Here is a 14682-nt window from a genome sequence, read left to right on the forward strand (position 1 = left end):
AACCCGACCTGCCCCGCTAAAAACCCTAAACTCTAAAAAAAATTTGTAATAATAAATTAATAATACATGAATACCAGTACAATTGTTAATAAAAACATTCACAAAATTAGCAATTTTCAACTCTATACACATTAGAATATTAGATGGTCAATTTCCATAATTTCATGTAATGCAATAATGACTTTAGTTTCTCTTTAAGGCAACTCATTAGCTATGATGACCAGTCTAGATGTTCTTTGTTTTACTGTTCATATTAAATATTTTACACACACACACACACATATATATATATATATAATGGTGTATATATGAAATGAATATGGATTAAATTAGATTTCCCACGGCATTTCCATCATAGAAATAAAGAAAAAGATAATAATAATAAAATAAAAAAGCTAACAAAAACAAAATAATAAACAAAAAATAAACAAAACTCAAAACTACATCATCATTAGATTCATTACAAATTAGGTTCTCATGGGCCATTATGCTTGGTGTTGTCCACTTGAAGTCTTGAAGGATCTATGATCCATTCTATGTAATCAAAGATATGAATTATGAAACACTACAAATATGCTCATTTTTTTACTCTTTTTTTTTTTTAAACCGGGTCTGGTAGGTACCCGTCAGACCCGGTAGTACCCACCAGACCCGAATAGTAACCAGGTCTGATGAGTACCCGCCAGACCCGAACAGTAACCAGGTCTGGCGAGACCTACCGGGTAGACCCACCATACACGAAATTAACCGGGTCTTAAACGGGTAGACCCGATTAAGACCCGAACCCGATAAGGCCAAACCCAATACTTGTTTTTTTGTGTCGTGTTCGTATTGAGTTTGCGGGTCGTGTCAAAATTGCCAGCCTTATGTCCAACAACAATGGTATATATGCATTGTGCGTCTGGCAATAATAGCATCTGTGCATTTAGCAATGATAATTAAAAAGGAGAAAAAATTAGTGAAGACACATTAAGGGTGAAAATGGAGCAAAAGTAGTGAAAGCAGTTTGATGAGTAGTGGTCCTCTACTCATGTTGCCACACAATTGATGCGTTTATGCTTCATTGGTGCAATGGCCCAGTAACCAAAGTGATTAATTAAGTTGTTGTGGTCATTATGAGATTAGGATAATCCTCTCCCCACCTCAACTACATATTTATATATCCACTTCCACAGCTTGACCAACTCCAATTCCCACCTACCATCTCCTTTGCCAGCAAGAGAGAGAGAGAGAGGAACATTATGTAGAAAACAATGGATTATAAGGCTCTTTGTCAAATGACCACTTCGGTTTTCAAAAGTATCATAGATGGTACTTGAAAATGATGACAGAATTTATAGTTGCTGGTGGGATGGTTTTTTTATTGGTTTGAGGTGTCTCTTCATTAAATTTATAATCGGAAGACGGATATAAGTATGATTTTTATATTTAGGCTCAAGATAGGTACAATTACGATACTTTTGAATTCCAAAGTGGCCATTTGATAAAGAGCCTTACCAACACATAACTAAAAAAGTAATCAAGAACTTTGGCTTCATAATTCATTCAGAAGTTACAGACTGTTTTAGTGCAAAGTCAATGAAAATCCCATTAGCCTAATGATCCAGCCTCATGCTTCAGATAATCACCACCTTTTACGGGTACAATTGCTGAGGTAATTACAGGTATAATAAGATTTTTTTTTATATATATATATAACCCTTCCACAATATCAAAGCTGGGGCCATATAGAGAATCCACAATCTTGAGCTGCTGATTTTTGGCAATAAAGAACTCTGAAATCTGACAAACATAATCAGTTAATCAACAATCCTACGTTCCTTGATGGGTGGCCAGAAAGTGCATCTGTTTCTCCATAAACATCAGCATCAGCATAAGCATCAGTAATCCTGTCATCCATGTTCCAAAGCCAAAATTTTCAACCATTATGCTTCGGCCGTATTATTTATACTTTTCATATATACGTCAATGTCGTCACTGTCATTATTATTAATCGTGTTGATCTTGGAGAATTGATATATCAATCATGTTGATCTTGGTTTGATTTTCTGCAGAAGTCCCAAACTTGCTTATTTTCCAATATCTTCAAGCTTCCAAATGACCTGCTTAATATTGGGCCTCAGAGAAGGGGAAGGAGAGCAACAAGACATGGCAAGCCGAAAGAATTTGAGAATGCTTTCTTCAGTAACCTCTCTATGGCCATCATGCATGTTGCTGACAAGTATGCCTGGATGAAATATGTCTGCAATCCTATGTCCAAGCACAGCATTTCTCATGAAGTTGGGCAAATAAAAATCCTCATCAGGAGTTGGGTCCTGATTGATTGGTTCCTTTCCTGAAAGAAGTTCCAGCAAGATTATCCCAAAGCTGTATATGTCACTCTCTTCGCTTGCATCCTTCATTTTGATCAGCTCAGGGGCTCTGTATCCCTCAGCTGCTGAAGCTTCAAGCATTTCTTGGCCAGCAGTAGCATTCAACAGAAGATGAAGGCCAAAATCAGAGATGCATGGTTGGTAATTGCGATCCAAAAGTATGTTTCTTGACTTGATGTTTCCATGGACTATGGGCTTGTGCATTCCTGTATGGAGATGTTCCAGTCCCTTGGCTATTCCAATTGAAATGCTGTAAATGTTTGCCCATTTGAAAGACTCCCCATTACCATCTGCCAAAATAAAAACAGAGTTGCTCTGTTCAAATTGTTTGGTTTCAACTGAATATAGATGGTACAAAGAGAAATTAAATCTAAAACACCTAAGAGCATGTTGGAAATTGCGTTAAAAAGTTTTAAAAAAATGCTTTAGTACATAAAAAGTTATCCCGACCAAAAACGTGTTGGTTTGATAAAAAACTTAAAAAGCACTTTTTTGACCTTTAAAAAAACCCAAAACACAGCGTTTTGGAAAAACTTAAAAATGAAGTTTTTTCAAGCTTTTATAAATAAAAGCTATATTTTTCAACACAATCTCAAACGGGCTATAAGATTGTTTATGCAAGATAAGGAAGAAAATATTATTTTAAAGAAAGCGAAAGATGAAATAACAAGGTGAACCAGCGTTATCATCGGCTCTTTTTCAAGAGAAAAAAGGGGAGAAACTGACAAAGTTGGGTGCCGACAGATGAATTATGCAGGGAAGACTCCAAATCTAGTTGTTCGTAAAACGTGCATAATTTATGCAGACAAAACAAGTTCCTTCTGAATTCAGTTAAGGTGAGCTAATCACCCCCACCATCACCATGAGAAGACAAATCTTACAAACCCTTTCCCTTCCACTATTTCCATACCAATTTTTGATAAACTTCTGAAGAATTACATTCTTCTAGATCCTAATAAAAGCGAATCCGAGATATTTAAGCCAAAGAATATGAAACATTTTTCTGGAACCTGATTTGAGATTGAGCAAGCAATTCCTTTTCATTTTGATGAACTTGTCCTACTTCATTTCCCTAATCTACATCAAGGATTGATCATCATTGAAACTAAATCTAACCCAAATCCAATAATTAACGATCTATTCAAAATGAAGTACTGCTATGAACTAAAACAACCCTGTTTTTATCCAGAGAAAAGCAGAGAAACTAAAGTTAAAGAAACAGAAATATTCTGGCATCCAGCTTTCGCAAGCTGTGTTGTAGATGTATTACCTTGAATGAATTCTGCCAGATTGCCGTGCCTGTAAAACGGATGAATAAGAAGCTTCTCACCCCTCGGCCCTGCGTAGAATCCCAGAAGAGGCACCAAGTTTGGATGCCTTACACACCCCAGCAGCCGAATCACTTCACCAAATTCTTCACCTCTTGCACTGCACACAGGCCTCAGAAACCTGAGCAGCCTCAGCTTGTTGCTCTGCTGCATTAACGCCTTATACAGCGTGCCAAAGTTGGACTTTCCTATCACTTCCCCTGGAGCATCCAATATGTCACAGATTGTCAGGTCCTCTCCCCCGCTGAAAGTAATCAAGTCCTCCATCTCTGCCTCATCTCCATCTTTCAGGTCCATATCTTCTACATCTTCACGACCATTTCTCACCCTTCTTTTGCGGTAAAAGAAGATGAAAAGCATGAGAATTGCCAGCAGAGTTGCAGAAGCTAGTCCAAGAACTAGTTTGAGCATGTCGGTTTTCATCATTCTAACAAAATTTTGATTCTTTGGTGTGAGGCTGATGAGAAAGACAATGCATTAGTACATTCTCGGACAGGAGGAAAGAGTAAAGAACAAGAAATCAAGATCTGGGTAAAAGGTATTGGATTCGAAAGCGAAAGACAATAGAAATTTGGTCCATTATTGATGGGAAAAGACTTTCATACGGCTGGAAATACAGGACAGGAAGAAGAAGATAGAATCGAACTTTGAAGGGGTGTGAAAACCAAGATTCTTTAAGAACTATAGTGGGAAAAACAGAGCTGTCAAAATTGGACTCTGAGATCCAAGGCTGAGAGCAAATATACGCTGGCTGAATCTAGTAAAGACAGACAGACGTGACCATGTGATGTTTTATCTAATTTTGACTGTAAATGTTTCTTCTTCTATTTCACTTTATTATTTTTTTTCTTTCTTTATTTTTTTGTTTTTTTCTTTGTTTTTCGCCGTGATTAAAGATTGTTTATGTGTTTGCTTCCTCTTTATTGGATACTTCTGGTCCCACACCTACATGTAACATGTTCATATGAGTAGAGAGCACGCTGCACTAGGAACACTGAATTATGGATAGTTGGAAGTCAAGAGCCAACCGTCTGACAGGGCTCATAACTATTTAATCTCTTATTAAAACTAGAAATTATTTGAGTTTTGACTATAGATGTGAGGGGAATGGTACAACAACTGCTAAAAAAGAAAAAAGAAAATGTTCTATAAATAAAAATATATAAAAACTTAGTTGGGAAGACAATTACAGAAATCTTATAAAAACTTTTAGTTGGGAAGACAATTACAGAAATCTTATAAAAACTTTTAGTTGGGAAGACAATTTACAGAAATAATATATGTTGATGATGTATAAGTTTTTACAAAAATATATAAATTCAGTCAATATAGTTATACTGATTTGCAATTTAATTCCTATGTTACTAGCCTTGACCAGACATGGTCCGAATGGAGTACCGACCAAGCCCCTCGACTCTCCTTCATATAATCACCTCTCCGGATGCGATCTCGACACCTATTTTACCCTACACCTCATCGTAATGGACCTTCAAGTTCGTTCGAATGATCATCGTGCAGGACCGAACCTTATTTCCTTTGAAAGTACACACCCTAGCTCGTCTTCTAACACATCAAATACTCTTCTTTTATATTGACAACTTATTTTCATTGATCATGGACATAAAAATATGAGCTTGTATATATGTGACAAGTTTCCATTTCTTGAGGAAGACCTTAGTTTTTCCTCATTTCAAGTACGTGACCCTTGCAACAACTCCAACCGAGCTAACTACAGTAGCAACATCACTACATCAATAGTGACGCTTTAGAGCTTAAAATGTCATCTTCCAAGAGGGTAAAACAATCACCCTCTCTTGGGGTAGTAGATCTATTCTTCAACTAGATATAGGTATCTCTAACTCTCAAGTAGCTTCATATATTCTACCCGGCCGTAACTACAAACAGTCCTAAGGTAGCGAAATTCCTTGTCGAGTAAGTTCTGACCCGCATGAAAGGCGTAACGATCTGGGCACTGTCTTGGAGAGAAACTTTGTGAAATAGACATGTCTGTGAAAATGCAGACTACCTACACCTGGACAGAAAGACCCTATGAAACTTCACTATTAGGGCGTTTCCTGCGCAGCATAGGTGGAAGGCGAAGAAGGCCTCCTTCCGCGCTGGGGGCACCTCTCCTCACAAAATGACTATCATTTTTCTGTTCATAACAAAAAGTAAATCTTACTTTTTAATAAGTGTTTAATGTTCTTTATGCAATTGCACTCCATGTGCACCACATGCGAATCAGGACTAAAAAACAAATGTGTTTTATCCTTCCTCATCGATCATATCCTCTACAATTTTAGCTCTTCCATATATATGAAACATCCACTACTCAGATTCACATGAATCCCATATATGTGTGTAGATATCAATAGCCAATGATTTGTACACACATTGGCTATGGGCTCCTTTAGGAAGAGGGTGTGTACAAATTACAATCATATACTAAGAAGACTTTCAGTGGTCGTAGGTTTGGCAATTGCTATAAAAGATGATGACTATAATAATAATAATAATTATTATTATTATTTTTTTGAGTATGAATATAATAATTATTGATTGCTTAGACTTTAGAACTCCCACTTGTTCTCTATAGAAGTAGGGTGATTTGTCACCATCAGATTACAGCTTCGCTTCCACTTTTTTCTTTCTTTTTCAATTTTTTCTTTGGTAACATTAACAAGCTTGAAGGTTTGCTGAGGTTAAGGATCCAATTATTTGCTAAGAAATTTCTAAGAAGTAATTATGCTCTCACTTTCCACAATATGTTTGCCCTTTAGGTATATGACTTTGGCAAATAGCTTTTTTTTTTTTTTTTTTTAAGTAAATATTTTTGATTTTCATTCAAAACCAAGAAGAAACGTCTTGTTAGCAAGTACAATATTTGAGTAAAGACAAGATACTCATTCATCTAAACTTGTGCTTAAGATTGGCAAGGAGCTGCTTTCCTTATTTTTATGGAGTGTTTTCCCACGCTTGGTTGATTAAGGAGGGGATTCATGATATAATTAATTTGATTTTGTAGCCTTCACTCCTTTATGCTAGCGTTCCTTATCCTTCGAGAACAAATGGCCATTAGGACTTAGGAGTTTAGGTGATAGTGATTAAAATACGACATGATATCTCTATATTGCTTGCGCGCCTATCCATCTAGGTTTGGATGTATTAAATCGATCCATAGAGCTTATCAAAAATGAGCCAGCTTGGACTAACCAAATGGGACAAAGAGGCCACTTCCAAGGAATTTAAATTAAATTTAGTTCTTAGGTTTTTATGCGATTTTAATTTAGTTTTTAGGTTTTTAATTTCGACAATTATGTCTTTAGGTTTTTCTTTGGATTAAAATAGGTTTCTCTGTCAACCTATCCTCAAATTGATTAATGATATGCCACGTTAAACAATCAATTACCGCCATGTGGCTCTTGTTTGTCATATTATGTGCCAAGCTCAGTTCCTTAAAATTGCAAATATACCATAAGTTAAAAGTTTTCAAATTTTTTTAAATTTTTTATTTAGAATATAATTAAAATTTAATGTAATCGTACCACATGACACATGACATGTTGAAAAAAAGCTACATAACATTAATTAATCAATTGGTTTGACACATGACATACCACTAATTAATTATATGATTGGATGACGGATGGATTTATTTAAAATCAAAGAAAAATTTGAGGACTTAATTATTGACATTAAAAACTTAAGTGCTAAATCAAAATCTCATAAAACGAAGGGAAAATTATAGTTTATCCCCATAAAGTTGACAGCGCTTTTTAATTCGAACACTAAAGTTTCAATTTTTACAATTCACCCCCCAAAGTTTCAAATTTTTACAATTTGACCAATTGTATCCAAAACTTCTCATATTGCCCCTAATTTTTATTTTTTTATTTTTTATAAAAAATATTCGAGGTGGCCGTAGCCACTCCTTTGGCCATCTGACCATTTTTGCAACCCCAAATTTATTTCTTTTTCATAAAAAATAAAATAAAAAAAATAAAAATTATGGGCAATATGAGAATTTTGGGATAATATTGGTTGAATTGAAAAAAAATTAGAACTTTGTAGGAGTGGATTGCAAAAATTAAAACTTTGATGTTCGAATTGAAAAAAAATTATCAAATTTGGGAGGGTAAACTGTAATTTTCCCTAAAACTAAAATAAAATAAAAATTTTAAAAATTTTAAAAAAAATTTTAAAAAAAAAGACTAAATTTGATTTTTTGTTTTTCTTATATGAAATATTCCGATTGTGTAATAGAAGGCACAATTGACGCATTACCTAAAATAAAAAAAAAATATATATATATATATATATATATATAAATAATAATAAAAAAAAAGGGATGGGACGTCAAGCAAGTATTGGATGAGCAAAGCCCCAGCAAAATCAAATGGGTGGGACCCAGCCAGAACATCAGCCATGATTATCAAAGTGTGTAAAAGTGTCAGACAGACAGGGATGGCCCACCTGGTTTTCCTTTGGGGCACGAAAGCTCGAAATTGGAAGCAATCGTGTGGCGACACGTAATCATTGTGTCACTTCCCTATAACCTTGTTTTTGGTTTCACGTTCATCACCACTCTTTTGGTAGTATTTGCTATTTGGATGATATGATAATATATGTACGGTAGTTTTTTTTTTTTTTTTTTTAATTGATTCAAATTTAATTTAATTTTTTTTATACAATTGGCCACTCTAAAATAGATAAAAATACTTAAAATAAGGTCTTTAATATATATATATTAAAAAAATCATCAATAACATTAATCAACTCATTCAATACAATGTCACCGATACAATTTGGATAACCATCTAACCATAATTGATCCAAAGTTAAAGATATCGCAGACTTTGCTAAACAATGCCCAGCTTTGTTAGCATTACGCTTTAAATGACAAATTTGTTAAACTAATGATTTAGTGATTAAATATATCGCTTTCTATAAGTTTAAGATTTTTGGATAACTGGTAATTTAACATAGTATCATAGCCAAAAGTCTTGGGATCGAACATTGACTCCGTCAAATCATTGAGCCCACGCGTGAAGGGGAGTGTTAAACTAATGATTAAGTGATTATATATCTCTTCATATAAGCTTAAACTTTTGGGATAACTGGTAATTTAACATGGTATCAAAGCCAAAGGGTTATGCGATTGAACTTTCACTCCGTCAATTCACCCCATTTAAATTAAATATTACATGTATTGGGCCTCACCTATTAAAAATGGAGTTTAAGCACACACGTGAGGGAGAGTGTTAAACTAATGATTAAGTGATTAAATATATATATATATATATATCTTCCTATAAACTTAAGATTTTGAGATAACTGATAATTTAGCGTGGTATCGGAGCCAAAGGTCCTGGGTTCGAACTTTGATATCGTCAAATCACCTCCTATTTATATTAAATATTATACATGTTGGGCCTCACCTATTAAAAAGGAGTTTGAGCCCACACGTAAAGAGAAGTATTAAAGTAATAATTAAATAATTAAATTTACCTCTTCCTATCGGCTTAAGCTTTTGGAATAATTAGTAATTTATCAGAGTTGTCCAAGAACTAAAGCAATTCAAGAAAGTTTTGCTTCATTGATCACTTCTTTGTTAACTTGAGGCTGTCGATAACATTTATTAATTCTGAATTGGTCTGTAGATTGAAAAGCATCAAGTTGATCTTTAGCAATAGTAATTCTTGAAGGAGAAAGAAAATCTCCCCCAAAAACAACATCATTACGCCTCAACCAGATCTGGCGTGCCATAACCCAAAAAAAAAAAAATTGAATCTCCTCTTTATCCAATCTATGCATAAGCCTTTCAAGAAGTTGAGGTCTTTAATTTTTTGAGTAGCTATCCTCACCATTATATTAATATTTCAGTTTTTTATTGATATTTTTTATACAATTGACCACGCATCAAAGACTTGGGTTGAAGATGCCACCGGAAGAGATAAGAGGTAAGTAAGGATGCTTGCCGATTGTGCTGGCGAGAGATACTTCCGACACTTAAGTTAGCGGGATTGTTTGGAGGAAGCTAAAAGCAAAGGAAAATTAACAATACAAGAATGGCTAGAAATGGGTTGTACCTAAAGGAGTTGTTTCCGTTCTATTTATAATGAAGTTTTCCCACTTTTTCCTAAATTTTCAAGTGGGACAATGTCTCCTCCGAGAGACTGTTGAAAGTTCATGATCGCAAGACCATTGAAATTTCTTGGCAACCACAATAGGAACGCTAGTAGACGATGTTGGTGTGGCCACCATATGACTGCCTGAAGTTCCTAGCACCCACTGCAAGGTTGCCGGAAGTTAATTGCGGCAATCGTGGGGCCTTAAGAAGTTAATGGTGGTTACTGTAGGGCTACCAAACGTTCTTAGCGGCCATCGTCGAGTCACTAAAAGCTCATTGCGGCAACTGCAGAGCCACAAGACATTCATGGTAATTATTTTTTAGAAAGTATTTTATGTTTTATTTTCTCGTAATTATTCTGTATTTTGAAAAGAGATTTGTTGTTTGTTTTGAAAAATGTGTTACTAGTTGGGCTACATTTAAAAATCCTTTTAAATTGTTGATATGTTTTTTAAAAATAAATTGAGCATTGAGATCCAAACCTTAGACTCCATGTTCATGTCTCAAAATTCGGAGTTTGTATTCCACGAATGAAGATATCATTGTACACCTCCCAAATTAGTTGATGACTTCTATTGGTGTTTCTATAATAGCAATTCCTACCAACAATGTCATCCAACATGTCTCACCAATACTCATGTAGCCCACCACAATTACTACCATCATTTTCAGAATCCTATTACAATCTCAATTGCCTGCGTCTCATCATCATTTGTGGAACATTGTCGCCACCCACCCCATTATCATTACTATTCGTTACCATCTTCACATCATTATCATCACCTTTGCCATCACCTCTACAAGTACCATTGCCATTTCTTTCATATTTGCTATTGTCGCCGCCACGTTGCAACACTATGACCGGAGATGAGCCATGGGGGACTGGAAAGGGCCGTCCGAGGCCATTTCTTCCTAAAAATACACAAGGAAAAGTGTTTTAATTCCGCCCCTAACTACGACCGCAACATTACCCACCTCACCACCATTGCTATCATCAAATATTTTCACCATTTTCTCCATGCCATACCATATATTGCTGTTACCATCATCATCACTTTTAATTTATAGTATCACCATATTACTACTAACGTTATAGTTTATAGCATTGCTATCATTAGTACGTACGAGTATGATAATATCTTATCAATACCACTCTCATGATTGTCGTCATCATTATAAAAATAAAAAATTGAATTAGTTTTAAATATTGTATTCATACTAAGAATGATTCTTTTCAATGATTAAAGCCATCAATTTCAATTATTTCACTTCGAAAATTTACAAACTTCTTAAATTTTTTAATCCTATCAAACACAATACCAGTAGAAGTAATTTTTGTGAAAAAAGAAAATTGGTAGATTGTTATAGGGGTGTACAAAGGGGATAGTTATGACCGCCTCGCAACCGCTAATTGCATAACCGCTTTGGTAAACGGTTATAAGCTAGATTGCTATAGGAGTACTGTGCAACTACTAACCGCATAACTGCTTTGGTAGGCGGTTATAAAAAACCGTTAACTGCTTAGAGAGGGGAGGAACGATTTTAGGGGTAGGAAAAAACAGTTAATAACCACTAACTGCCTACCTTTATATATAATAATGTAAATATATATTTTATATTTTATATTTAAAATATAACATTAAAACTACATCTTTTTGACGGTTTTAAATACGAGTTAGGGATAAAGTTTCATCATATTCATTGTTTTAGGAACACTTTGACCCAAAACTATTTAAAATAAGCCCCAAAAAATAGGCATAAAAATGCCTAAAATACCTCAAAGAGTCCAAAAGCCCATATAAAAAAAAAGGGTTACAAAACTGTCAATTATTGGTTTGAATAACCGCTAACTACCTAAGCAGAGCGGATGCGGTTATTAAAATTCAATAACTGCAACCGTTTGAATTATATTTGAAATTCCTTTTGCGACATGAAAATCCATGAATACCTTTAAATATTACACAAAAGGATTCAACGACCCCCAATAAAGCCAAAGGAACCCAAATCAAACCCTAAATTTAGCACCCTAATTACTTTTGATTCACTCTAATTAGCATCTTTAACAACCTTAAAGGAAAAGGAACTTTAAGACTGTGACTTGTACTATGGTCCCCAGACTAGAAGGTAAAGAGAAACCATTCTCAATAAGATCCCACTCCCGTTTAAGGTGAGTTTTATATTGCGATTTCATATACAAAACATATGATTTTAAATCAAATTGCAAAAAAATTGATTGTGTAATATTGCCATTTAAAAATGTAGAAAATCTGTATTTTCAAATTGCTGGTAAAAACATACTTATTTAAAAATGCACAATTTTAAAGGTTAATTACCATTTTAAAGGTTAAATTGCAATTTTGTCAAATGTTTAATTGCATTTTTAAAAACCACGTTTTCAAATTAGACATTTAAAATTGATATTTTTAACTTGTACATTTTGAAATTGCGAACCCAAAGAGACACTTTGACCTCTCTATCTTGGACTGAGAGGCAAGAAATGGGTTGCACAAGGCAGATTTTGAAGCAAGCCAAAAGGCTGGTCTGCTTGAGGTATTCTCCAACAGCAACCAACTGGAGACCGTTGAGGGAGGGGAACCATCGTTGACGATTGGTCTGGAGTCACTGATGAGGAGAGACGATCTCCAGTTGAAAAGATGTCCACAAGAAGTAAAAAGCACACATATATAGGGAGATTGTAACTCATAAAATAAAACAACAAAACCAGAAATGCTAAAACAACAACAAAAGCAAGACATCGCATGATGCCCACTCGTGGGTGAAGAAGAGTGAGTGGTGCAACATGGAGGCCGGGGAAGGCGGGAAGAGATGGAGATGAAAAACCTAAGAAGAAGGAATTAGGATCCTTCCCAGTTCATATGAATATGAATGAGAGAATATTCAGTTAGTTATAGTGGAGAGATATTTTTGTTTCCTTAAAAAGTAAAAAGACAAAAATACTCATAAAGTATAACTAATTGGATATTTCCTAGTTGATTTGAACTGGAGAAGATCTTGTTCCTCCGACATCACTCCTTTCCTGGAGCACACGCAAGAAGTGGAGAGGAGCCTCACGAGGAGGAGATTTTTTCTTAAGGAAAGATGAGAGATTCTCTCTCTAAAAAAATAGAGAGAAGAGGAAATTTTTCTTTGATAATTACACATACAAATGAAAGCAATGTGTCACTAAAAGTTTGTTCTGGTTTCCACACAAGCTAGGGCGCTAGGGACCAATGTAGATATATACAAGTCACAAGTCACAAGACTAGTGCCGGGGCTTTAGTGCAAAAAGACCCAATGACATTTTTCTTCTTTTTGGCGTGCATCAATAAGGACTAAAGCGCAGTAGCCCCAGTCAAAAGAAAGCAGAGGGACCAACACATTAGGCACTAAATGCCACAGCGTGGTCCTCTTTAATAATTGAATCAATTGGACAAAAGAATCTCCACGCCTGCAAATCCTAAGACCTCCAGTACAATTTCAAGAAGCTAAGGGCCAAAAACCACAAGAAGCACAACTTCCAAAACGAGAAGCAAGAGAAGGGTAATAGAAGAAAGTACCAATCTGTCTCCCTGTCTGTCTGTCTAATTGATTTTTAACTTGTACAAATAGGATCTAGGAATTACAACATTATTTACAAGAGAAATGCTACATAATACTCTCACATAGGGCTGTTAAGTGAGCGAAGCGTTTCGCGAGCAAGCTCGGGCTCGACTCGCATAAGCTCGGCTCGTGCTCGACTCGAATATTAAATGAAACACTTCATGAACACAAATTCTAGCTCGAATATTAAACGAAGCAAGCTCGACTCGACTCGGCTAGGCTCGTGAGCAAGCTCGTATAAGCTCGTGTATATATATATATATATATATATATATATAAACTGAGTAATACATAATTAATTATAAATCTCATAATTATTAAAATCTTAAAATTGCATTTATATTTAAGCGTTAGAGAATGAAAAATTCTAAACCCTTCGTGATCAAAGAGAGAGAGAGAAATCATTAAAAAGACTTCGATTCAATTAAAGCAGACCCAAACGAAAGAAAGAAAAATCAAGCATAAACTATTGAGGGAGATTGCAAAAGGCATAAACTATTGAAAAATAATACAGACCCAAACACTATCACTATCTGTTTGATGAGCGAGAGTGAGAGAGTGGGAAATGAGAGTTCAGGTGGAAGATGTGCTGTGACTGGTGAGGGGAATTGAGAGAGACGTTGAAAAAATAGTTTTTTGTAGGGAGCATTGTCCCAATGCAACTTGTTAACTTGTCCCACATTGTTAAGAAAACATTAATCTCCAAGTTTGTTTATCTATAAAAAGATGCATATCTTCTCTCTTTAAAACCAAATGTCTTGCTGTATTGACTCAGGCTCCATACTCGACTAGCCAGGTTAAGCAAATACTCATATGCAAACTAACTTCTTAAGCCGTTTAAGAGTACTTGAAGTTAAATTTTTTAAAAAAAAACAAAAACATTAAATATAAGAGCCAGCTCGTGAGCTGGCTCGGCTCGACTTATTATTAGATCGAGCTCGATTTTTTTGACTCGCCCTTGAACTCGACTCGAGCTCTAGCTCGAGTAAAATTTAAATGAGCCAAGCCTGAACAAGGGAAGCTTGCTCAAGCTCGGCTCGTTTACACCCCTACTCTCACACTTTCAAGTGCACACTCTTTAACGTGACAATAAAAATTACCATTAAATTTTAGATGGATCGCTATTAGATTTTGGATCTGATAACAATTTTCACTGCCATATCAAGGAGTATGCACTTGGGAGCGTGAGAGTGTATGTAGCATTTCTCTGTTTACAACAGACAGGGTCCAGTTTTGTCTCCCCTGTTTCATT

General features: G+C 35.2%; 1 protein-coding gene across 1 annotated transcript; it reads right to left on the reverse strand.

Annotated features, from left to right (window-relative positions):
- Positions 1-1729: 1729 nt before the first annotated feature.
- LOC132191120 (putative kinase-like protein TMKL1) lies at positions 1730-4473 on the reverse strand. Its single transcript, XM_059606130.1, has 2 exons — positions 3643-4473; positions 1730-2662 (listed from the first exon to the last, which is right to left on the reverse strand). Exons 1-2 carry the CDS (start codon positions 4124-4126, stop codon positions 2070-2072), a joined length of 1077 nt encoding a protein of 358 aa, XP_059462113.1. The 5' UTR covers positions 4127-4473; the 3' UTR covers positions 1730-2069.
- Between the last annotated feature and the right edge of the window lie 10209 nt (positions 4474-14682).

Source organism: Corylus avellana, chromosome ca8 (assembly GCF_901000735.1).
Source record: "Corylus avellana chromosome ca8, CavTom2PMs-1.0".
Taxonomy (NCBI): Eukaryota; Viridiplantae; Streptophyta; class Magnoliopsida; order Fagales; family Betulaceae; genus Corylus; species Corylus avellana.